A 24922-nucleotide genomic window follows, 5' to 3' on the forward strand; every position below is an offset into this window, starting at 1 on the left:
AAACACATCAAGTTCATCTCCAATTTCTGTAGTCAGGACCTGTTTTCAGGACCAACGTTTCCAAACACAGATCCCATTACTCTAGCACCCTATTACCATAGGTGGGATTCTGGGCTAGCAAATGTCAATCTTCAGGCAACGCCATTGCTCAAACGAGTGACCTTATGACTTGGAAATCTGGAAATACAGGGGTTCTCTAATTTAGTATTCCTAAGAAAAAACACGCCTTTAAACAAGACACAAATATTTAGCAAGGCCTTATATCTCAAAAAGATTTTATTTTGCTGAAAATGCGTGAATGTATGAGACCTCAGCTAGCATTTTCCTCTTAAATCCTGTCACAGAATTGCATTACGATGCTGAGACAAGAAACAGCCTTTTCAACTGAGGGGAGGGAGGAAGGAGCAAAGTAATTTCAGTATTTTGAAAGATTATAAACAAATAACACTCTAAGAGACAAGTAGGGAGTATTCTGCCAGGACCCTTCCCAGTCAGGTGTTACATGTTAAGCTAACATCCTCCTCACACACCCTCGATGTCTGCAGTTCAAGATGTTTTGTATTCAGACTTCACAACATAAATTGTGCTAAAGTTGTATAAGCAAGTTATCAAAAGGTCACCCAAAAAAAGAAACACCCAGGTTATGAAGGACTCTGGCCAGCATGCATGACATTCAATATTACACAGCAGAGCATCTGTCACATCCAATAACAGCAACTGTTTTAGCCATGCTGGGCTCTGTTTCTGTATATCGAGAGAGGAAAAAAGGTCTCATAAGGCTCTGGTCTGGAAGATACAAAGAACCATAGCAGACATCAACATCTACGAGTCAAGCTCCTTGGCTGAGCAAACAGCAATACTCACCTTTTGATCTTCTGTGAATTCCGAGTTGTTGTGCTGAGACTGCGCCTCTTTTTGTAGATGCCTTGCTAATCTGGATGGGGGGGAAAGAAAATTGTAGAGTGGGAACACAACACAGAAACACACACGCATCCCAATCTCCAGAAAACGTGTCAGCCAAAAGGTCCGCAGACTGCTGCTCCAAATAGGTTTTTTGTTTGCTTAGTTGTTTTTTTTTTTTAAACAAAGACTTCTATAACCATGGTAGGCCATACTTAAAAAAACCCAGAAGACGGGCAAAGTATGCAACTACATTAGGCAGGAAAGACTACATATATAATGTATCACGAAGGGAGAACAGGTAAGAAGGTCTTTCTAGCCAACAGCCCCTTTTATAAGCACTGACCTTTTTCCTCTCCCCATCCCCTTATTTTATAATAACAAACTATACCCCCTGTGAAGACCCACTGTGGTACAAGCCCACATGCATTTCAGGGGAGAGTTTGAGGCAAGTCGGATTGCCAGGAGGCGCGGGTGCCGGCACCCTAAGCAGCAGCCGCACGCTCTCCCAGCGCTGGAAGCCAGGCGCAGGGCCGCTTGGCCCAGGCTGCTGGGGTGTATCAGCTCACATTTGTGCCTGTCAGCATCACATGCGGAGCAGGGACCCCACCCCTTGTCACCACGGAGGCAGGAGTACCAAGGGGTTTGGAAAGTAACAGTAAGCAAACAGCTCAAGAAAGCGAAAGGAAGCTAGAGAGGGAAGCTATGGGAAGAGTTACAGTTTCCGTCCGGGGAGGAAGGAGAACATTAAACAAGCAAAACCTCTGGGCAATTGTTGCCATTCCCTGTAAATAATTTTTTTTTTTAAAGCAGAGGGGGAGGGGGGGACAGGGGGTTGAGGGGAAACCCAGGGACAGCAGCAGTACTCCGGGCATCGCAATACACTTCCGTCTGGAACCTCACAAGTTTGCACTGTTAAAGCTGGTCGCCACGACTGCAGTGGGGATTAGCCTGGTTTTTGGGGGGGTTTAAAATACATACACCGAGATGTATATACCACAACAGATTACCGTCAAAGCCTGTGTCAGAAACAAAAATTGGAACTCAATTATTTCTTTGCTTTTCCTAAAAATAAACTCTCTTAAAAAAAAAAAAAACAGAAGGATTGAGGCCACTATAGTTTTTAATTAGCACCAGTGAAAACACAACCAAACAGGACAAGGTAACTGCACAACTTGGCATTGTCCCCCTTCACAAAAGGGGAAAGATGGTGGCTGAGAAGAGACAAAAAGCACAAACATGCTTGAACCCAAATGTACACTCCTTCCCTACCGCCCCGTTGATAGGACACAAGGGACATACAGAAAGGGCATTTAAAAATAACAATTTAAGAAAACATATCACCATAGCAGCAATATGCCACCCACAACAGGCAGCATCACAGTATTAATATTTCTGCAAGCATCAGTAACACAACCCTCTTTCCATTTGTCACTAATACAAAAAAACCACCCTAATCCAAATAAGTGCATCTGGCATCCCACTTGAAGCTTGTTCAAAGTCAGATCAGACCAAGTTCCACAGATGGGGACTTTCAACAGGGAAGGCACTGCCGACAGCTCGGAGGGCTCTTGCGCGAGTAAGCACCTGAATGAACGAGGGCCAATCTTGGCACCAAGCTTCCTGCACTTCCAGAAGTAACATAAGACCTGAGCATATGTAGGAGCCTCTCCCCAGCCTCCCTGTGTTGATCAGTACAGACCTTGCCAACGTTAGCAGCACCTGGCCAACTGCAGCAACACACTTGTTCATCCCATCTCAGGCTGCCATTTGAGAAGGCAACAGCATAAAGCCATGCTGTTATGTCTCTCCAGAGCTACAGGTAGGTATCTTGCCCTGTGCTTCTTAACTGCAGCTTCTACCCTATAGATTGGAACTGTTATTAATTTACCTGCTATATCTAGAAGAAGCAGATACACGCACTGAAAAGGTTCTGCTCCTCCCTAGAAAATATCTCCCTGTAATCCTTTGATCTTCTCTCCCCTTTATTCTCCCTCCTGGAACCACAGAGTTCATCTACTGATGACTATTCAGTAGAAACCTCACTGATAAAGCTTGCAAGAGCAGCTTACAATATTACTACCCAAGAAGAACCTTCTTATAGAGATATCACGCTGCTCCAAAGTCAGAATAAAGCAAGGGCACGGAGATCACCTCAGTTCTCGTCAGATACAAGTGATGCTGGGAGGAAGGGAACAAAAGTTGTACTTTGACTCTGAAACTGGACTGTTTGCAGACATTTAGTGACCTTACTTCTCAGTGAAGCAAGCTCAGAACTAGAAGCCTGAAGACTTTTCATTCTGAAGAAACATCATTACATGAAACTGACTGCTGAGACTGCCAAGACGGTTTGAAGCATTAGGATCCTACTGGACTCCTCGTAGATGTCCACATAAGGGCAGTTATTAAAAATATCTTCTTTTACTTTCTGATGATTGTTTTTTTCTTCTGAGATACAGATCTAGAAGAGAACTTCTTTTCATCCCCGTTCCAAGGTCTGTAGTAACAGCTTGCCCTGCTCTAAAGACCATCAGCAAACTGCAAATAAGTGAACTTGCATCATCCTGTCTGGTGAGTGAATGAAATGATGAGATTATAGCATCTCATGACTATGCTGTACCCGGCCAGCAGCTTAGTTACTCTGAATGGCAACCGAACTGGTAGCCACTGTGGTTACAGCCCATAACTTGAGTAGTCCTGAATACCGCTAGAAGATCTCTTGGAGAGCATCTCTTCAGCTGACTTTCTGTTGGGGAACAAGTGCAAACCCTCTGGACCTCTTCCAGAAAATTCACCGTAAGAAACTTAGCCCACGATACTCACATTACAAGGAAATAGCTTTCATCTTCATGGTGAACAGAGTAGTAGAGGAGAGCATTTGACTAAAGCTACCAGGTGTGTTTCTAAGGATACCATCAACAGTGCCAATACTTGTTTGATACCAAGGGATTCACGGACAGTGTGGTCTCCCCCGGTGAGAGAGACCGGGTTGCTAACCGGGGTCGCTCCAGCCGCTGCCCTCCCACCATCAGGTTCCCCGCGCTCCCACCCCGGTTTCATCGGGGGTGAAACGCACAAGTGTGCAATGGACCAATTTTCACCCTGAAGGGTTGTTTGGGGTTTTTTGGGGAGTAAGGCTGATGCTTCGGCAGCCCATTCGCCTCAGCCGGGTCCCCCCTGCCCCACAAGCACGGTGCCCCGGGGGACAGGGCGATGGGCTGGGGTTACCCCGGGCCACCGGTGCCCGTGGCCGTGGGGCTCCACCAGCCAACAGCCTCGACGGCCCACGCCTAGGGGGCCCTGCAGCTCCACGCCAGCCGGCTGCCACCCTCGCAAAAGGACGGGCCGGCTCCCGCCTCGCCCCCCGGCGAGGGGGCAGCGCCCGGGCGGAGCACCCGCCACCGACCGGCGGTCTCGGCGGGGCGGCTCCCGGCGGGTTCGGGCGACCCCCCCCCGCCCCGCCTCGCCTCGCCTCAGGGGACGCCGCGACCCACGGCCCCGCGCGTTACATAACGGCAGGGGACCCACCGGCGGGGCCTGAGGGGTGAGGGGGGCCGCGGCCTAGGCCCGGCGGGGCCCCCCCCCTGCCCCGCCCCGCCCCCCGGCCCCTCGCAGGGGTCTCCGGGGCCGTGCCGGGGACCGGCGGGGCAGCGGCGGGAGCCAGCCGCCCGCCCCCGCACTCACATCTGGTACTCGTCGATCGCCTCCACCAGCTGCCCCCAGGAGTCGAAGTCGGTGCCCTTCCTGAAGCTGGCGCCCCAGCGCTGCAGGAGGCTCCGGGCCGCCTCCGACATAGCCCCAGCACTAGGGCACCATGCTCACCCCGGGCCGGGGCACCGCGCCGGGCAGCCGCTCCCGCCAGCCCCGCGCCCGCCGCCGGCCCAGCCCAACCCAGCCGCCGCGACAACCAAACGCGGCGAGCGCCTCCCGCCAGCGCCGCCCAGCGAGGTAGGCTGCGCCGGCCGCGCCCGCCCGCGCCATCGCTACCGAGGCGGCGGCGCCCCCCCGCGGCTGGGGGAGGAGCCGCGACTTCCGCCTCGGTATGTGTCATGGCGGCGGTCACGTGGCTCCTGAGGGAGCCCGCCCTCCCAGCCGGCTCTCGGCGGCAGCGCCCAGGCGGGGACCGCTCCGCTCCTCCTCTCCGCTCCGCTCCCGGCCGTGCCGCCGCGGGAGGCCCCCCTAGGTAAGCAGCGGCGCCCCTGTGCAGCGCCGCAGGCGGGTCACCCCTCCGGGAGGGACGGTGCCGCCGCTGGGCCACGGGCCGCCGTCCCCTCCCGCTCCCGCCTCTGTTTGTGGCGTCGAGGGATCCCTACCGGGGGAGGGCTGCGGGGCCTGGCCGTGCCTCCGTCGGCTGTCCCAGGGGGAGACCCCGGCCGCGGGGCTGGCGCCGGCGGCCTGGGGGCACCCGGCGAGGAGGGGGATAACCGGCGGGATCGATGCGGTCGGCCCGCCGTACCGCGCGGGACGATGACATCGGCTCTCCGCTGGCGCCGCCTGCGGCGGCGGATGCGTGACGCACCGCCGGGAGCCGGGTCAGGGCCGGGCGGAAGCGGCGGCGGGCCATTACCGGGAGGGTCCTGGCGCCTGTGACCGACTCGCTGGTGTCGGCCGGGCTCGGGGAGCCGGGTGGCACCGCGGCTGCTGCTGCGAAAGGGGCCGCACGCCGGGGCGGCCGTCGGTCGGTGCGTGCCGCTGGCGGCGAGGGCCTGAGGCGGTCGGCAGCGGGCAGGCTCCCGGCGAGCAAACCGCCCTGTGCTCTGTCGGGTGCGGGGGGCGGTAAAGGCGGCTTGCGCACGGAAGAGCTCTCGTTAGGTGCCTGTCAAACTGCCCCCTGCCTCGGGTGCGACTGAGCCGTGTGACGGCACCTCTCCTCTGTGCAGACGCGCTGCTGCGCAGGTGGGTGAAGGCGTCGTGACAGGTGCTGACATGACAGACGAGCCACCTGCTCGGTCAGGAAGCCCCGGACGGTGGCAGGGGGTCGCTGCTTGGCAGATCTCCTTTCTTCAGCAAAGCTGCAAAGCGTTTTACAGTGATGAACGTAAGAGATTCAAAAAAGGATCGTAAGGTGATGGAGGTCTTGGAGGGTCTCTACTCCGACGTCCTGCTCAGAGCAGGGCCGGCTCTGAGGTCACGCCAGGTGGCGCAGGGCTTTATCCCGTGAGGTCTTGAAAGCCTTTGAGGATGGAGACCGCACGCGCTCTTTGGGCAGCTCGTTCCTCAGTTTGACTGTCCTCACGGTGAAGAAGTTTCTCCTTGTGTCCAGTACAGACCTCCCTTGTTTCAGCGTGTGCCCACTGTGTTTCATCCTCCCACCACGCACCCCTGTTGAAAGCTTGTAAAAACGTCTCCTTGGAATGCTTATGTTACATGTGTTCTCTGAAATTGAGGTAAAAGAGAAAAGACGGTCTGTTTTAGCTGTACTCTGCCAAATTTCCAGGTCTGTTGCATGTATGTAAATATATCCATGTTTTCAGCAAGCCTTACTGTGTAATCAGTTTCATCTGTGTCAGTGGGGCCACAAGAAAAGCTACTAATAGATTGACCAGACACAATATAATGACATCAGTGAATTGAGATATACCTGTAAATGACATGGGAATTATTCAGCCTTATGCAGCAGGTAACAACTGTGTTTTTTCGAATAAGAAAGTATACAGTAATATAGAACAAAGAACGTTATAGCTTTTTGTTCTGCTTAAAACAGTTGCCTCAGAAAAAATATGTATTTCAACAGGGTGAAATTCTCAAACCAAGCATGTGGGTGATGAAGACAAGGTGTATGAAAACTTAGTGTTTCAAATGGGAAAAAAAAACTTAATGTCTTCTGTGTAATTATATACAACTTTGCTCATTAATGTCTTTCCTAATTGTTTACATTTGGAATATATTTTTGAGAGCTGAGGAGCATGACGTGTAACACCTCCGTTGTACCTGTTCCTACAGCTATTTGTTTCTTTCCACACCTTAGATTTGGCATAATCAACACCACAGGAAGAAAATGACCCACTGGTTTCATCGCAACCCTTTGAAGGCTACAGCTCCCGTTTCATTCAATTTTTATGGGGTAGCTAGCACTCCAGCTGCAACGAAGGTTTGCAAGTAAGCGTACTTGTGATTAAATTCACTCTGTCTCTCACAGTTTGGAGGACATCCTTAAAAGTAACGGTTACTCTTCAATTTTTGTTCTGAAGATGACTAGAAACGTGTAGGCTGGGAGACAATAAGACACCGATAACACTGAACATTTAGTGACAAAGAATGAATTATCCAGTTTTCAAGTCTCTGAGTGTATAGCAAGGCCTATTATAATAATGCAGAGGCAAAAGACTAAACATTTCATTGTCTTTCTGATGGCTGTGCATTCTTCTGCAAAAGATTACTTAAAGTAATTTCCATAAGCGAATAAGGCACGAGTGTTCTATTGTAGATAGGAATATAATGAAAAGAGATCTCAGCTTATTCTGCAGATCTATTCTTATCTCTTCATATGCTCATCCTGTCCTAATGTTGAAGAATGTTCCTGCTTGTTATTTCTCTGCCCTCCCCCTACACCCGACCTCTTGGTAGATAAAGGCATAGTTATTTTAGTTTGTGTTAGAACAATAGATTGATAATGAGTACTGATTATCCATTGCTGTCTGTCCAAAATGGATTGTACTTTAAACTAAAGAGTCAGTCGTATGTATCCAAATGAGAAAGAAAGATTATTCTGTATTTATTGGCATCTTCCTCATAAAGTACCTTTCCTTGCCTTCAGATAGCTAAATCGAATGCTTAGGTTCACTTTCTTAGCCAAAAGGGTGGTGGTATACATGGGTGGGTACTTTCTTAATAGTACATTTTTGGGTAGAATTTCTTAAGGGTTTGGTTTTTTTTTTCCCCCCTTCATACAGTGATTTGAGGTTATCTCGAACACGGCTATTGGAGCTGTTTACAGACTCGAGCTGTAATCCAGAAATTATGAAGAATGCAACTGACTTGTACTTCTCACTCTTGCAAGGTAGGAACATCTATTAGCAATACTGCTAATACATCAAGACCTATGTAATTTGAGTTTTAATGGCACTTCTCAGAATGTGTATTGTGCTAATCTTCTGTAAAGAAGCTTTGCACTTCTCAGGAAGGAGAATATCTTCATAGAATCATAGAATCATAGAATCATTGAGGTTGGAAAAGACCTCTAAGATCATCGAGTCCAACCATTGACCCAACACCACCACCCACTAAACTATGTCCCTAAGCGCCTCATCTACGCGTCTTTTAAATACCTCCAGGGATGGGGACTCCACCACTTCCCTGGGCAGCCTGTTCCAATGTTTAACCACTCTTTCAGTAAAGAAATTTTTCCTTACATCCAATCTAAACCTCCCCTGGCGCAACTTGAGGAACTTCCTGGGTTCTCTGCTTGATACCAGTCATGGGTGCTTGCCAGGCCCTTTCTACAAGTTTCAGTGTCCTTTGTGACCCTGCCAGTACTAAGTGTTGACAATCCTGTCCTCTTGCTTTTAACCTCATTCTGCTTCCTGCTGGAGGAGAAAATGTTTCTTTGTCTCTTAGATTGTGGTGATTTGCTCCCTAAGTATGTAAATTGAGTCTATTAATTAGTTGATAGGAGTCGCTCTTCGGTGTAAACTTCTGGTTTGTCTAATGCCAGATAACAGACTGGTTGCAAGTTTACACTTCTGCTGCTGCTTGTCTTAGGTGTATATGTAAGTGCTCATTAGCATAGTATCTACATTTTCAGTAGATGGTCACCTGTGATGATGCGTTCCCTTGAAACCTTCCTTCTGCAAGTATTCCGATAACTCTTTCTTAGCAGTCAAGTGCTCAGACAAGTTTGTTAGGACTGAGTTTTCAGGAATCAGCTGATTCATGGAAACTGTGATCTTTCAGTCTACGGGAAATGAAGCAGTCTAAGTTGGTGTAGTTCCCTCAGTCCCTGGGAGGGTGTAAGCTAATGGGACATTCTAGATAAAGGTAAGATAACAGTCCATGTGGCTGCAGACAAGATCTGGAGAGTTTCTTCAGGGAAGCATCACGCTTGGTCACCAAAATCTGCGTGTGAAAGGAACAAGTATTTTCTGTCTTTCAAAACATGTGACAGCACCTAGAGCTATAGCCACAATAGCTGCTGTTGCAAGTCTTGAGTTCTTGAAGTCTGTAAGACCTGATCAGACCAAGGCCCGTCTTATTCCTCCCTAAAAAATTCCTTGGGCCTGCATATGGTAGCATTTGAACATCCCATAGCATGAGCTTCATCCCACTGTCTGCTGCTTTCTGGCCTGCTGGACATAAAGAACCAAGTTCCTGTAGCCCTGGAGACAAAAGAGATGATGACTAGGTGAGTCCATGCTTACAAGCCCTTTTCCCTCTCCCTGTTGACCAGGCAGCTTTTCCTGGAATTTCCCAATTGCCACTATGGTGGCAGGGACAGTCATTCACTCACCTCGAGCAGCCCCAGCTGTCCCATACCTGGGTCAGTCCAACTCCCAACTAGTCGCCATACAGGACATGCAGATATCTGCAAGGTTTTCCTTGAGCAGTCAAGACTCACAGGGTTGAATTGGTAACCTGCTGGGCAAGGAGTTTCTTGTAGTAGTCAGTTTGGTTTTCTCCACGTCTTGTTCTCAAGATACTGAGGAATAAAAGCCTCGGGAAGTAACACAGGTTTTCGAGTGGTACAGCAAGATACGTTCCTTTGTCTATACCCATATTCTCATTGATCCCTATTCCTTCATTACCTGTTTCTTACTTTGAGATTTCCTGTTGGTACGTTTTTTTATTCTATAGGTTTTATCCTTTCACTGGATGACTCTTCCCAAGAATGCAAGTTGAGATACATTCAGAATTTCAAGTGGACAGACACTTTACAAGGACAAGTTCCAAGGTATGTATGCTTTTATGATTACAGGGTATGGAGCTTTTTTCTTCTGGTCTGTTATGTATATGCACATGTGCCAGCGCAGGTGTGAAGGAAAACTTAAAAGTGTAGCAAAATGTTGAACATAAAGCAGTTCCCAAAAACTTGTTGCTTTGCGGTTTTGATAATTGCCGTACTGTATTAGGTGTTCTGAAGCATGTGTTGCCTTTATGTAAGGGCGTGATAACGCATGATAATGGTAGAAGGATCCATTGCATCTTAGTTGATCTACAAACTATATCTACCGTTGGCTAGAGCAGTACAAAGAACAACTTTGAGAGTATTGGTGAATTGTACATGATAACATAGATTACTGCAGTTCAAAAGTTTTTCATTTAGCACTATTGGCTGACCGGTATCTTCTGACTTTTTTGAAGTACAAATGATTTTGCTCTTGTCCTCTGAAGCTCCTAGTGCATGTACTCCTGGTACAAACAAACAAAGCTTCTGTTTTAAGTAGGAATATAGATCTGTAACCTTCTGGATTATTCGGTCGTCTCTTGCTGTTGTAGGTAATTGTGTTGTATAACTATGCTTACAAATTTGTCAAGCTTTATCTAGAAGAAGTGCTCGACTTCCTCAAAGCATTTATTCCCCTTGAAAGACAATCTGTTGATTAGGACTCTCTTCTGATGATTTTCTCATGGTCATACACACTTGTTCTTGTGCCAACATTATTCTTCCCACTCCCACACCTTTCTTTTTAAAGATTACTACTTCCTAAGCTATACTGGCTTGTGATTGCAACTTCAGTCTTTTCAAAGACCATGTTTTTAGCTTCTGAAATTTCCTGCTATTTGCACATGCCGTTTGACTGCAGTTACATAAATAGTTGGAATAACATTCACTTGAGGGAGATGTAATACACTCTGACTTATTAACTTAGCAGCTACAACTTTAAAGTAGACATTCCAGAGCAAGGCTTTCCACAAAATGTGCAATTTAAAAAAAAAAAAAAGATGGAAAAATGTCAGCCACACCCAAAGCTAAACAAATCTCAAGTTACTGTTTTAAAATAAAAGTTCCCAAATGGGAAGGGTAGGCATCTGAATGTGGGAAATTGTAATTATGAGCCCTTAAAGGGAGTAAGTAAAAATTGAAGTCTCTTTTAGGCAGTTCAGCAAGTAGGAGGTTCTGAATTGGAAATTGTTGACTTCTTAAATGAAAAATATTTTATGGAGAGAAATGTCGACTTACGGTCTGTGAACTATTAGCAGAGAGCGCTTGTCAGAACAAACCGGAAAGCATTAAATTGTTTGGGGGGGTTTTGTCTGTCTGTCTTTAGTGCCCAGCAGGATGCAGTGTTTGAACTGGTTTCCATGGGATTTAATGTAGCTCTGTGGTACACAAAATATGCATCAAGACTCGCTGGAAAAGAAGAGTAAGTGTTTTTCTTTTCCTAGTAATTCCATTGCAGTAATATTCCACCAAAAAATTTAGCAGGTTCTGAGTTTTGACTGCTGTAGTGCATGTCCAGCTGAGATAGTAGGAGTTCAAGGAGGCAGTTTGCCTTCATTCATGTGTTGTGATGTCCGAGTGCACTTCAATACCTTCTTGCATCTGTGAACAAAGTGTACTAGTACCATGTGATTGTGGTATAGAGAAAGTGTCCGCTGTGAATAAACCCTTCATCAGCCCTGCTCTAAATGTCCAGGTACAAAATTGAGATTCTCAAAGTCACAGTGCTGCTGACTTTTAGCCCTACAGATTTCTAAAGCTTTAGCTTTTAACACTGAGGCTACCTTTTATTTGAGAGTTATTACAAAGTCTTACATTTCTTTTTTCAAGTGAGTTCTATTTGATTATTTAATGATTGCTCACTGTAAGAAACTTCTTTACCATGAGGGTAGCACAGCAGTGGGACAGGTTACTTAGAAAGTTAGTGGACTCTCCATTCTTGAAGGATTCAAGATTCATCTAGACAAAACCATAACTGACCTGATCTACTGCTCCAAAGCAGGAGGTGGGACTAAATGACACCTAGAGGTCCCTTCTAACTAAAATTTCATTGGTTCATTCTATATTCTTAGTATAACAGAAGATGAAGCAAAAGACGTTCACAGAAGCCTGAAGATAGCAGCTGGGATTTTTAAACACTTGAAGGTAGAAAAAACTGTCTTTGCTGTCCGTTCTTTAAGTTGTCTCCAAGTACTTGACCTTTTGTCTTAGAAAAGCCTTTGCTTTTCTGATGAGGTTACAGAATAGACAAATACCTGAGACTATCTGAATGATACAGGAAAAAGAAGGGTATTAATATGTTGTGCTACCACTCGATCCCTGCTACTCTTTCCCAATGGCAGTGGAAGACTTATCAGTCTGTTTGCCCAGTAGCACATGCAGCAGTGCAGCTAGCCGTCTTGGGACCTTCACTCAGTGTCCCATCCGCTTAGGAACAGGGGACTTGTTTTGCGTTGGCAGCAGTGGTATTAAGCCTAAACTAACTCTGAGACTTGCTTTGTACTTAGGAAAGTCATATTCCAAAATTGATTACACCTGTAGAAAAGGGAAGAGATTTAGAGGCTCGACTTATAGACTCCTACATCATACAGTGCCAAGCTGAAGCTCAAGAAGGTATCTTCAAATATACATGTTTGTTGGGGTGGGAAATGACAGTCTTTGTGGGCTTCTTTGATGTCTTGTGAAGTCTGCTTGGCAGCAATGCTAGTTTTTGATTCTGAAGTACTGTGGCTTAGTGGGGCGGGTTGCTTTTAAAGAAACTTAAGTTACAATTATAGGAGAAAAATGCCAAAAATCAGTCTGATATTACAAATTTAACCACTTCGGAAGAACTTGTATGTGACATTCCTCCCTTCTTCTTTTTTTCTTTCATGCACTCTCTTCACCACCATGCTTGCCTACCATAAATTCCCAGTTCCTTTACTTTAAAATATTTGCAGCTTCTGTTTACTAGCTAGTCTTCAGACTAACCTTCCTTCAGCTTTTCTATTAATTTGGAATCAGTCTGTCCAAGAAACGATCTGTCTTTATTCTGCAGTTTGCTTGACCGCACAATACTTGTTTTCTGCTCATGCAGGGGTTTTAAAATGCTAAATGTCTCTGCTGATTTGATGTGACATTTTCAATTAAAATTAAATGCTGCGGTGTGGACTTTTTTTTCAGTGACAATTGCTCGGGCTATCGAGCTGAAACACAATCCAGGGCTAATAGCTGCTCTTGCTTATGAAACAGCTAACTTCTACCAAAAAGCTGGTAAGTGTCTTGTATCCTTAGTGACCTGGTTTATTCTTGCCAGCAGACATACTTCACCCACCCATCAATTGCAATATTAACACTGTTTCTCAGTGGATATGCTTTGTGTATTTAGCTTCTATTTAGCGCATGTAAGGCTTCAGTTATCACTGTAACAGATATATTTTGATAAGGCTTTTTGGTTTTGTAGGAATCTTTTTCTGTAGCTAATGGTAGGAAATGTTAGAGAGGGGAGACAGAAGACAGAGTAATGTCTTGAGAATATGTAATAGCAGCAAACAAATGGCTTGATGTAAATGGAGTGTGTTTCAACTGCCTTTGGACAGCAGATTATGACGCAGACCGTAAAGTGTGTAGCGGGTTAATTATGTACATCTTTCCAGATGAGTAAGCCGACCTGTGGGCTTGCTGAGGCAAGTGGGAAAAGTGCAAAAATACGGGAGTCAATATAAGAGATGGAATATTGTAACATGCGTAGGCTTTCATAGGTCACTACTTGAAATTAAACTAGGAACAAGCTTTGAAATGCTGCCTAAAAATACTTAGGAAAATTAGCCTTCCAAACTTAGTGGACAGCAGTTTCAGGGATCCTAGGGACAACTGCATGATAGCTCAGTAGACTGCATATTTTTCTTTCTTCTCATAGTTTCTCTGTGCCTTTGCAGGAGTAATTTATGTCACTTGTTTCTGGCTGCTTTATAGTTGAGATCTACTGCTAAGTTTAAGAATTCTGGTCTTTGAGTATGTGTGGAATTTTTCTTTTTGGAAATGTCTTAAAGAATAACTTTACATATGTGTTCACAGATCAAACATTATCCAGTTTGGATCCAGCCTATGCAGGTAAATGGAGGAAGTACTTAAACTTGAAGACCTGTTTCTATATGGCCTATGTAAGTACTTCGGTTGACATCAGTCACAGTTTTTAATGTTGTCTAAGGGCTGGATAGGGAATGGGGGCTAAGTATTGCCTTGACCTTCTTTCCATGCTGTGAAGAGAGACTGTGCAGTGTCAGTAGCATTTGAAGTGTTTTTATTGAGCCAAGTGAAATTACTGCGGTGTGGAATTTATTGTGATCACGTATCATTAAGTGAAGCAATTCAGGTTGAGCATAATACTTGTCTTCCATTATCTGCATCACAGTCTCATTCTAGGCATAATTCAGAGCTGATCATCTTTTTGAAGGCCCTGAATGAAACTGCATCAAGTAATGTTAGGTACCATTCCAAGTGCTGTCCCTTTTTGCGTGACTGATCTCTTAGCAAGTGCAGTGGCACTCTTGGGATCATCAGCTGCTCAATTTGCTGTTTATGTCTTGTAGCCTGCCACAGCCTGTAATCTGGCTCTTTCATACTGTAAAAAAGGCCCAAACTAAGCAGTTAACACCATTGTCGTTCTCTTACGTTAAAACTGTAGCTAAAAGCTGCTTGCCTTACTAGCAAGTTTGAGAGGTGAGGGAGGGTCAGAGCTGTGGTACTTTTTCTTTTTTTTAATTTGCGTAATATGGGCAATGGTAGATTTAGGTAACACTTGCTATACTGTGAGAACAGACATTAAAGGAAGGTATGCAAGGTAGGCGTTAGTTCATGGGATTGTTCCTTTACCTATGGTATTTAGTATTTAAACTCAGCAACTCCAGATAATAGAAAAGAGGCCATTCAGTTCTCACTGGAATACGGTACTATCTTCAAACATAAGTGTGAAGGAATGGGACTTTTTGGGGTGGAAAAGTTATTTGGACTATGGCAAAATATCTCAAGCAGCCGAACACCTCATCTTTTCTGGATTCAGTGATGTTTGTTGCAGATTTGGGTTTTGAGTGTTCAGGTAGTTTTAGTTTTTAGAGTCTTTGCTTTGTAAACTTGACTGGGGTTCATCCTCATTCTGTGATGGGGCTTAATGCTGTATATTGATACAGTGAGAGAGAGAGAGGTTTGAACTAGACTATATACTAGTGCTTTTGGTAAAACAGCCTTCATGGAGCTCAAAGTTACTCTTGGCTAGACTTGAGACAGCTTGCTTCACACCTACCTCACGGTGTTTGTGTTGAACTGCATTGTTCAGTGAATGCTGCTTTGACTTGCATTCCCAAATTGTCAGCTATCTGCAGGGAATGGCAGCTTCAAAGAGATGCAACTCTGAGGTAAGGAAGAGCAGAAGTGAATTGGTGCAGGAAGTGCCCAGTGATGTTGGTAATGGTTTTGTCCTCTCCCATTAGGCATACTGTTACCATGGTCAGACTTTACTGGCAAGTGATAAATGTGGGGAAGCAATCAGATCTCTGCAGGAATCAGAAAAATGTAAGTGTGATTGAGACTGGATTACCGGGTCTGATGATGACATGCCTGTTTTATTTTGCTGTATCGTGTTTATTTGGTCTCCCATAAACTTAAGATTTTATCTGTCACCTGGTGAAAATCAGCACACTTTTGAATAGAGACAGTATATTCTTTTTTTGTCTTAAGCAAAGACTGTGTTTCATAACAGTGCTGCAGAAAATTTCATCTTCACTTCTCAGCCTGTTAAAGACTGGCTTTGAACTGCCCGCAATACAGTGTAAAAATCAACCGTCTGGTCATCACGTTTTCTGGTCTGGATGTTAAGTTACTGCAGCCTTTTCTGCTTTGGAGGTTGCTCTGTCTTACATTAAATAGTACATCTAGACCATGTTTGTTTGTTTGCTTGTTTGTTTGTTTTTAAACAGGTTTCAGTAACTTACTTCATTTCTATTCATTTGAAAGGTACATTAAGGGAAGTTTGCAGTAGTTCAGCGTCTTCTGCCCATCCTTATCTCTTCAAAGCTATTGCTACCCCAATGGCCTGCACTGCATAACTTTACCACAATATATAAAAAATGCTCAAATCATCAAATCGGAAACTTTTAATACTAATTTTAAAAATAAATAAAAAGAATTTATTAAGAACAAACTACGTTGGATTACTTGCAGTAAAACAAATACTGTGTTTTTTAGTGTGCCTGCTGTTCAGAGAATAGTGCTTCTTTTCCCACTCCATATTAAGCGTTGTTTATTTTTGGGCATCAGCTCTGCGTGGACACCTTCATATCCACACTTTTTCCCTACCGTGTGGCACAGTTCTTAGGCTTACTGTTGCATTTTGCCCCACACATAAGAATGCTTTCCTGCATCTTCCCTACCCAAAAAGCTATCTTTTTTTTTTTCTGTTCCTAGTCACTTTTGTAGTAAATCTTGGCTGGAAGTGCTGCCTTTGAGCTAGTTTATTTTCGTTTCTAAGAAGCAAGAAGCCTGAATGGATTCTGGTATCTCCTAAAACTGAAGCGCTGTAGATCAGAACCATGATTTAATAGACCCATGTAAATGATTTTTATTACGTTTCTTTCTTGCAAAGTTTTTGCCAAGGCTGAAGCATTGTGCAAAGAATATGGAGAAACCAAAGGGCCCGGGACTACTGCCAAACCTTCTGGACATCTCTTCTTTAGGAAATTAGGCAGTTTGGTTAAGAACACACTAGAAAAATGTCAGAGAGAGAATGGATTCATGTAAGTAATTCGTGGTTGGTACAGTATTCTATATGAACTGTTAATACCTCATTTGCTTTTATTTTCAGATGGGATGGTAAATTTTACTCTCCAGTTCTTATATTCCTTTCAGCCATGGCATGTAACTTACAGAATTGCAAATTTCTCTTTAATTTTCTCATAGCAGATTTGCTATGGGTGTGTGCTATCACCCTCTCCGTTTTCTATGCCAGTTCGGCAGGGTAGGTTGGACTGACATGCTGGAGTGGTTAAGTAGTTTTCTTCCTTCATTCCTCAGCCACTTTGTTCCTTTTCCTTCTGCACAAGAGGAAGTCCTGCAGAGGTTGCTGTGTTGCTCTAATGCCCTCTTCCCAGCTGCGGGGATCTAGTAGGCAGAAGAGGACAGAGGGGAAATGGAGAAGACCGGGAGGTGATTCTGCTTTGCTAGCAGGGAAGTCAAAGCACAGTCATGCCTTCAGTGAAGAATATGCTTAGGGTGCTAGGAGCTTTACCAGTCTAAGTATAATTAACATTGTCAATAGGGCTTTCTGTTAGTTAATGCCCCTTCCAAAAAGAGTTTGGAAGCAGTTTAAAATAGCAAGATTAGCTTGGCTTTAGAATTCTTTTGCTCATTTCTTTCTCCCCTCCCCTCCTTTTATGATTTAGTATTCCATAATAGGTTCGTTATTTCCTTTTTTATGACATTTAAAGACCTGCATAATAGGGGAATTGACTAAACAAAAAGGATTGTCAAGTACATCAAGCTGAACTGCAAATAGGAAAAGAAATTCTCTACTCTGCTTTGGTTCCAATAACCCTTGTCATAGCTTACAACAACAGCATACAGGAGATTTCAACAAATCCATGTCCCTCTAGAAACAAACTTTGAAAGAGAAACCAGATAACCAGTGACTGTTTTGGGAGATGTGCCTGCCTCAGAGCTTTGCTGCAGCGCAGGAAGTAAGGTAGCGTGTGTCAGTATTTGTCAGTTTTCAGCTCTTGTTGGTTTGCCAAGGGTAGATTTATACCCTTGTTCAGTCTTTGTGTTGTAGCAAGTCTTTGTGGGTGTTGCAGTGTCATTGCTGTTATGCACTGTGGCACATTAAGACTGATTTAGGAAAAGAACTGTCCTCTTCATCTTTCTGGGGAAGTATTTTAAATCCTCATTTGTATTTTGAAGGCCCTTTTGGACAAAAGGTGCTCTTCTCATTGAAGCACTGGGAATAATGGTTATCAAGTAGGGAAAAACCCACCTAGCTATTAGGGGATGAATACCGAGAAGGAATTGCTTTTTTTCTTGGGAATCTTGCTGACAGAATGCATGTTGGATGGTGCCTTAATGAAATGGAAGAGAGCAGCAATGACTGCCACTGTAAAAACCCAGGTTGTTTTTCTTTAGAACTGCAAACGAGACTTGCAGAGATAGTGCGTTGTGTTTGAAATATATTGCTGTATTCTGTTACAGCTATTTTCAGAAGGTGCCAGCAGAGGCTCCCCAGCTGGAACTGAAAGCAAACTATGGCTTAGTAGAGCCTGTTCCTTTTGAATTTCCTGCCTTGAACGCACACTGGACTCCTGAAACGCTTGCGGCATTTGATCTCACCAAGAGGCCAAAGGATGACACTGTAAGATAATCTTATGTACTGTTCTTTCCTGTTAGCTTTATTCTGTGTATAATACAGAGTTACTGTTTTGCTCTTCCGTAATGCTCCCCAGCTCAGTGTGGGACGTAGACACAAGGCTACCACCTGAGCTCACATTTCTGCTGTGCAAGGAAGCAAGTCAGTCAACCTCTCTGCCACGCTGTCAGCATCTGGAAATTAGGAGTCATTTTTTTCTAAGTCCTGAATAGGAGGAAGTTCTTTAATGTGTATAAGATGCTGAAATGTTACAGGAGTGAATGCTATAGAAAGATTCTTCTTTAGAAAAGGATTCATTTAAGGATGCTGAAATAGAGAATATTTGGCTTTCCCCCCTTGCTTGAGGCTCGCTCAAAGCCTTCAGCCTTGAAAAGAGAGGGGACTGTTAGGTTAGAATATGTAAAGTTAGCCACGCATAAATACTGTGCAGACACAGTGGTTTGTACTTGTGGTATTTAATTTTTTTTCTTCTTGTTCGCAGGCTAAACCAAAACCAGATGAAGAAGTAAAACCTCTGAAGGAACCAGATATAAAGCCTCAAAAAGACAGTGGATGCCAGATTTCTTAAGTGCCACAAGTGCTTTGAATTCACTTTAAAACTGTATTAGTTGGACTCTGGGGCTTTAGTTCTGATCTCCCTTTTTCTGATTCTTCTTTTTTAATTTAGAAGACTAATTTAATTTACTTTTGTTAGTGTGCATCTATCTTGCTTGAGAATGTGGTGGATTTCTAGGAGTTTATTTATATCTGACTTATTTTTGGTTTTAGTGGGATATCATAGAATGAGTGGGCTTAAATGTTCCTATTGTGCCTCTAGAGAGTTTCTTTTTGTGGGTTTAGTTTCTGTCCACAAATAGCAAAGGAAGTATCGTAATTGTAACACTTGAGGATTTTTCCATTAAATTATATGCTATATAATGTCAAATTCTGCAAACAAAAGTTTGCATGAACACTTATATTTATTCAGGTTTTGTCATTCAGGCTTAACACCCTGTCACGTTCCGATTCACTTAATTGTAGTGAGCGACAAAAATCTGGGTTTGGTTTGTAACACCCCGATGTTATTTCACAGGACTTTCACAGAGCTTGGAAAACCTTAAGTTCTGCATAACTGGAGCACAATTTATATTCTTCTGAAACAATTAGTCTCTGTTCTTTCCTTTCCTAGATCAGGTTTCTTGTATCAGAATTTGTAGTAAGGTACTTTAGCTTGTCTATCCTTAAATTAAAATCCTTTAATATCAAAGTGTATGTGAAAGTGATGCAGCAAGTAATATGAAAGCGCTTAAAAGTAATGCATCACAGTGTCATTCATTCAAGTTTTTGAATCTTGAAAGATTTGGTAAGTTTGAAAGCTGCAGACAGTTAAAATCTCCTGGCGCTAGAAAAGCTCCATTTGAATTTGTGAAGCTGTCGTGCATCAGGTAATGGAATGGTGACTAAGATGCTGTGTTTCCATCTGGGTAGTGTCTATTAGAAGCTGTTAGGAGAACAGGGGGGAAAGATGAGCTGGAGAGCTGATGGCACAACTGGGAAACCCAAGCTCTAGATTTCCTTTATGCCATATGTAAACAGTGCTGTTTCTCAGCTTTTGCAGTATTGCACTGAAATCAGCTCCTTATGAAGAGAACTTGCCAAAAGCCAAGCCCAGTCAAAACTGAGAAGGAAAGTATTTTGTAGAACTTGCTTCTTCCATTTCTGCCTACTGTGGAAAATGTGATAACATTCTTTAGTGCTGAGCACTCCAAAACACCCGTGTCAACAAAAACATAGCTTTCTGATTTGCTGCAAATGCAAAAGAATATGATGCATGTGTTGAAGTGAGGGCCTTGCAATCTCTGGGTACCAGTTGCTGCACTTCACTTTACCTGAGAAAGAAACGGAACGGCCTGAAAATGTTCCCGTTTCAACAAAACACGATGGCATATGCACTTATGATGTATACTGTAAACAGATTTCCTCGCTTTGTACTGTTTGGATCGGTTCATCTTCCGCTGTGGTGTAATTCAGTGCTTCTGTTTGAAATCTTTCATGGGACTTAGAGTAACTTAGCTTAGAGGGCAGGTGTGTAGCTCCTTGAAGACCTGTGGAACAAAAGCTGTTGAGGAGGTTAATAGGAAACTCGAGACTCTTCCTGAGATACTGGACCAAACTACAGAATTCATTGCTGCAAAAGGCAAAGAGGATCTTAATGTTGGCTGTCGTGGGTGTATCAAATGCAGAACTCACTGTTTCCAGTGATGGATTTTTCTTTCAGCCAGTTCTGCGCACAAAAAAAAGTGTAATATCAGCTGAATTGCTTTGGAAGAAGTTTCTGTTCTGCAAGGGCGTAGGTGGGAAGAGGATAATAAGTATCAAGAAGAATTTATATCTAAAATTGGTCCATTTCTTCTGATGCTGCACAGGGGCCTGGGGTATGTTTTATGAAGAGTTACTCAGATCTGTTCATAACTCGATCAGCTAACTTTTTAGACTTCTTGCATTATTAAAAGACCAGCTTAGGTTTTGCCAGAATGGAGCACGGAGCTACGTTGCCTATGCAGATTTTAATTCTCCTAAAAACTTATTACAGCGGTAGCTATCTACATTTGCTTAGCTTGCCCCCTTTAAGGATCAAGATGCAGTTAACTCAGTTTCATAATCATGATTTTTCAGTTACTCATTGTTTTTCAGATGCCTGTGTGTGTTAGTATGTACATGTCTCAACCTAATTAATTTTCTTTCTAGATTCCATTTTCCCTCCTCCCCTCATTTTCCCTTCCATCTGCTGCACACTGTGGCACAGACTTGCCCTTGTTTACTAATGCATGTGTAGGTGCTGGGACTCATTTCCAATGAGGCTTTTGCCCATGGGTGTATTTCAGTATATGAATATCTTAAAATACAATGAACAGATCACGACTAAATCATTCCCAAACAACTTCTTAAGAAAGATGATTTTATGGACTTGCAATTCTTAACTCTTTGATGCTTTCTCAAACCAAGTTCACTATAAATAGTTTGGGGCATAACTAAGTGGATTATGTCAGATTATGGCATTACTTAAGCCTAGCTGTGTAACCTCTTATGCCATAGCTGTTTCAGTAAATATGATGTAGTAGTTTAAAAATAGACTAATGGAACAAACTAATTCACTTAACGTGTTGCTTTTCAAGACAAACTTTGTTTACTCGTAGTTAAAATCCTATGGCAAACATTGGATAGTTTTGCCCAAAAATAAGAAACTGGAGACGGTTTAGATTGCGAAGTATAGAGAGCTGTGAGTCAACGAGCAGTTTTCTCTTTGGTTTTGTTGGGTAGTAGACAGAATTATTGTAAATAATATGTAGACTAACTGTCCAATATGCTTAAGAATATGGGTGAATTGACTGGGAGTTTCAGTTAATCTGGAAACCTAGCAGCCACGTTCCTTCTATTATGATTTCCTTTAGTAATTTCTAAGAATGAGGTATTTTGAATGGTGACTTTTTAATACTCTAATGCTGCAAGAGCCTGTTTTTGTGGCCTCTCTCTGGTTTTAGAGGCTCTCATGGCCAAACCTGCAAATCTTGTTGGTGTAAATAGTCTGTAAAAATTTGTGCCCAGTCTAAACTAGGATGAAACTGCAGCAAAATAAAATACAGAGTGCTGGGCCCTCTATTTTGTGCTTTTAAAAATGCAGTGATTGTCTTTAATCTACTATAAAACAAACCACTAAGCTCTTTGTAAGATTTCTGTTTAAATACCTTCCTCCATGTATTTAAATACACTTCCTCCATGTTTCGTGTTCCTGGGTTTACAGTAATTAATCTCCATCCATGTGACACTCCTAGAACGGAGGGACTAAATTTGGCCCTTGGATGCTGATGTCTGCCTCCCACTGGATTCGGTAGAGAAGTTTTGCCTGTCAGCCTAAGGATGATGTTTGGTCACTTAAATGTTCAGCATGAATATGTGGTGCACCTGTAATGATGGTATTGGTTCACAGTATAAGCAAGAAAACAGATCCCTGTATCTGTGTAGAATATAGCCAACTTTGCACTTTAGAAATTTCTGATCTTGCCATTTCGGTACAATACAATATGGTTGTAAATACTCCTTCCTGTCATTTTAATTTTGTTGCACTGATTTCAGTACTGTGCTATTGATAAGATTTTTATGGGAAACATTGCTAAAATGTATTTTTAATTGTCTGTGTATAAAATAAACTCATGAAGCATATCTCTACCTTTAGTATTGGGGGAACATGAGAGCAGGCAGTAATTCATCTGCTTTCCATGTCAATTCAGAGAAATGAAAAGTTTCTGCCTGTTGGCTGTGGGATGATACGTTTTGTCCCATCCCTGCGCCTAGTATCTAAACTGAAGTTTCAGCATTAACTTAAATACTGGTTTGTTGGGTTTTTTCTTCCTTTTTTTCCCCCTAACTGGCCCAGTTGAGTGAGGAATAAAGCACAGCGAGTATGACTGGCATGGAAAAGCCCCTGTAGTGGGTACCTGTCTCCAGATTCTGAGTGCAGCATAATGGCCTTTCCACAACAACCATTGGATTTGCTCAGATCTTTCCCCGCTGGTGATGCTCTCAAATTCAACAAATGTCACATGGTAACTGAGGGGGCCCTTGATCAGCTTTTTTGTGTAGGCCTACCTCCTTTGGTGTTGGTGCCTTCATGGATTACAACCTTCTTGAAGCCATCCTGTACTCTGAATAATCAAACTTCAGTGGAATCAGCTCTGATGAGACCAACCGAGCAGCCTTATTTTGTGAAGACAGTCACCATGCAATCTTAAGCTTCATAGTTTGAAAATTTGTATATAACCACGAGTGTCTGAATACCATTTAAAATAAACAATCTTAATGTATCAGGTTTTGTTTGATCATTTAAAATTTTAAGTATAGTAGCAAGAAAAAGACTCTATCTTGAATGTTACTTTCTCCAATTTAATGCAAATGTAATAATTACAAAGAATACTTTATCCTTGCAGTATGCCAAAGGAGGACTTAAATGAGCAAGATGGTTATGTGAATCAGGTGCATGTGGAAGTAGTAGCTACCATGAAGCACTTCACGTCATGGGGCAGGAAGAGAGGAGGTGGAATTTCCAAACTTATGTTAAAAAAGAAAGTAATTGGGTATGATTTCGTATGCCTGTATAAAATCCTAGTGCTTGCAAAAGTCTGTGACTTGAAGGATGTTCTATATACTATGTGAAGGGGTTATTTGGGAAGTGCAGATTGCTGGCCACTTCTCTACGTTGCCAGCAGGTGGCAAGTAGATTTGTAGGAAACATGGTTTTTCATTTTCAGAGGCATGCTTTGGCTCTCAATTTTTAGTGTAAATACACACTAATGCCTTTTAGCAGTCTGCTTTTCATGCCTACTTCTAAGTGATGGGGAAAACTCCCTAGATTTCTATGCTTTATTGCTTTCCTTATTTTCTTGCACACTTGAGTAAGAAGTGAAATAACCACCAATGATGCTTATGGCTAACATCATTGGGATAAAGTGGATAAGTGGACAGTTCGAACAATAAAACTGCCTTTTCAGATTATATATAGATGTCTACACATTGCTTGTTTCTGTTTGTATTTGGAAATTTTTTGTTGAAGCCATAACAAATAGAGGCTTGGCTTTATGGAAGTGAAAACAGATTCTGGTGGGCATCTGAGTGGCAAGTCCTATACTAACTTGCTTTCAACAGCTTTGGAAAATGCAAGGCTGAATGTTATTACCCTGGGCTGGATGTTGTAGGAAATGTCCGCAGGATTCTTCTCTAAACTGTGACTTCAGATCAGATCAAAGCTGATGGGAAGCCTAAATGAATTGTTCGTCTCATGCTTTTGTGACTAGCGAATTCATGTCATCTCGACTGATGATTTTGGTCAGATTTCTAACTCGATCACAAACCTTACACCACAGTATTTTTTCCTGAGATTGATGCAAGTTGGCATTCTTGCATTTTTTGCATTTTGTGCGTGGTGTGAGAAATCATCTGACAGCACAGACTTTCTTAAATTATTTGCCTTTTTAAAACATAGCAAATCTTACAGTTTTCCCCTACTTCTCATGGGCAGCTGGTGTATAATTTTAAAGCAAAAAAGAGATTCTCTCTTGTGCAGCTCCATTTTCCACTACGTCAGACATACCTAGTAGTTAGCGTTTTAGTAAAATCAGATTAAGCACAGCTTATAGAGGATGCTGTTTTCTGTCAGTGAAGAAACAGCTTGAAGAAGCACAAGGTTATCAAATGTGGTCTCCTGTTGGTTGCTTAATAAGCAGGTAATGTAGAGGCCCAGTTGTGAAGCACACGGTAGCTCTGAAGCTCAGATGGAGACAAGCGGTGGGATGGCTTTTCATTACTGCTGCAACACACAGGATCTTGAGGGATTGACTGGCAGAGATCCACTGCTGCTGCTGGGGTGACCTGAGGAGTGCCGGGAGCTTACGCAATGTGCCTGTGCTTTTGAAAACAGTGTCCTTGTAGTGGAGTCAGCCTGGAAGGGTCGGCTCTGCTTGTCTTCTTCTGTGGTTGGGAACATCTGTTTACTGTCAGTTTGCTTATATCGAGAGCATGAACCATTTGGGTAAGAAGCTATCATTCTGGTCTGTGTTTCTGTAGCATTTATCATGATCTGACTGTGGTCCGGTCTGTCTGGGAGATCTTGTGCAGAGATGCTCTTGCACAGAAGCTCATTTTGGGTAGATAGCAAGTCACTTATTATACCTTTTTAGTGTCGATATATAAGTGGGCACAGGACATCAGTTCCCAGAATAGTT

At 43.4% G+C, this 24922-nt stretch overlaps 2 protein-coding genes across 5 annotated transcripts in view; one reads left to right on the forward strand and one right to left on the reverse strand.

Annotated features, from left to right (window-relative positions):
* AIDA (axin interactor, dorsalization associated) overlaps positions 1 to 4769 on the reverse strand; it is a 31220-nt gene extending 26451 nt beyond the window's left edge. For both annotated transcript variants that reach the window (XM_076334623.1, XM_076334622.1), the window contains exons 1-2: positions 4585 to 4769; positions 865 to 934 (exon numbers count right to left, since the gene is read on the reverse strand). In XM_076334623.1, coding sequence (XP_076190738.1) covers positions 865 to 934; positions 4585 to 4694 — 180 coding nt within the window. In that variant the 5' untranslated portion in view covers positions 4695 to 4769. The remainder of the gene's footprint in view (positions 1 to 864; positions 935 to 4584) is intronic.
* A 247-nt stretch (positions 4770 to 5016) lies between these two features.
* Positions 5017 to 23008, forward strand: BROX (BRO1 domain and CAAX motif containing). Of its 3 annotated transcripts, none has more exons than XM_076334625.1 (13): positions 5017 to 5083; positions 6869 to 6999; positions 7794 to 7900; positions 9691 to 9787; positions 11106 to 11201; positions 11851 to 11923; positions 12286 to 12391; positions 12941 to 13030; positions 13835 to 13920; positions 15247 to 15328; positions 16398 to 16548; positions 17993 to 18152; positions 18649 to 23008. In XM_076334625.1, exons 2-13 carry the CDS (start codon positions 6899 to 6901, stop codon positions 18733 to 18735), a joined length of 1236 nt encoding a protein of 411 aa, XP_076190740.1. In that variant the 5' UTR covers positions 5017 to 5083; positions 6869 to 6898; the 3' UTR covers positions 18736 to 23008. The 3 variants fall into 3 exon arrangements, with proteins under 3 accessions (XP_076190740.1, XP_076190742.1, XP_076190739.1); XM_076334627.1 differs by lacking the exon at positions 5017 to 5083 and adding an exon at positions 5607 to 5796; XM_076334624.1 differs by lacking the exon at positions 5017 to 5083 and adding an exon at positions 6077 to 6287.
* Positions 23009 to 24922: the final 1914 nt, after the last annotated feature.

Source organism: Aptenodytes patagonicus, chromosome 3, assembly GCF_965638725.1.
Source record: "Aptenodytes patagonicus chromosome 3, bAptPat1.pri.cur, whole genome shotgun sequence".
Taxonomy (NCBI): domain Eukaryota; kingdom Metazoa; phylum Chordata; class Aves; order Sphenisciformes; family Spheniscidae; genus Aptenodytes; species Aptenodytes patagonicus.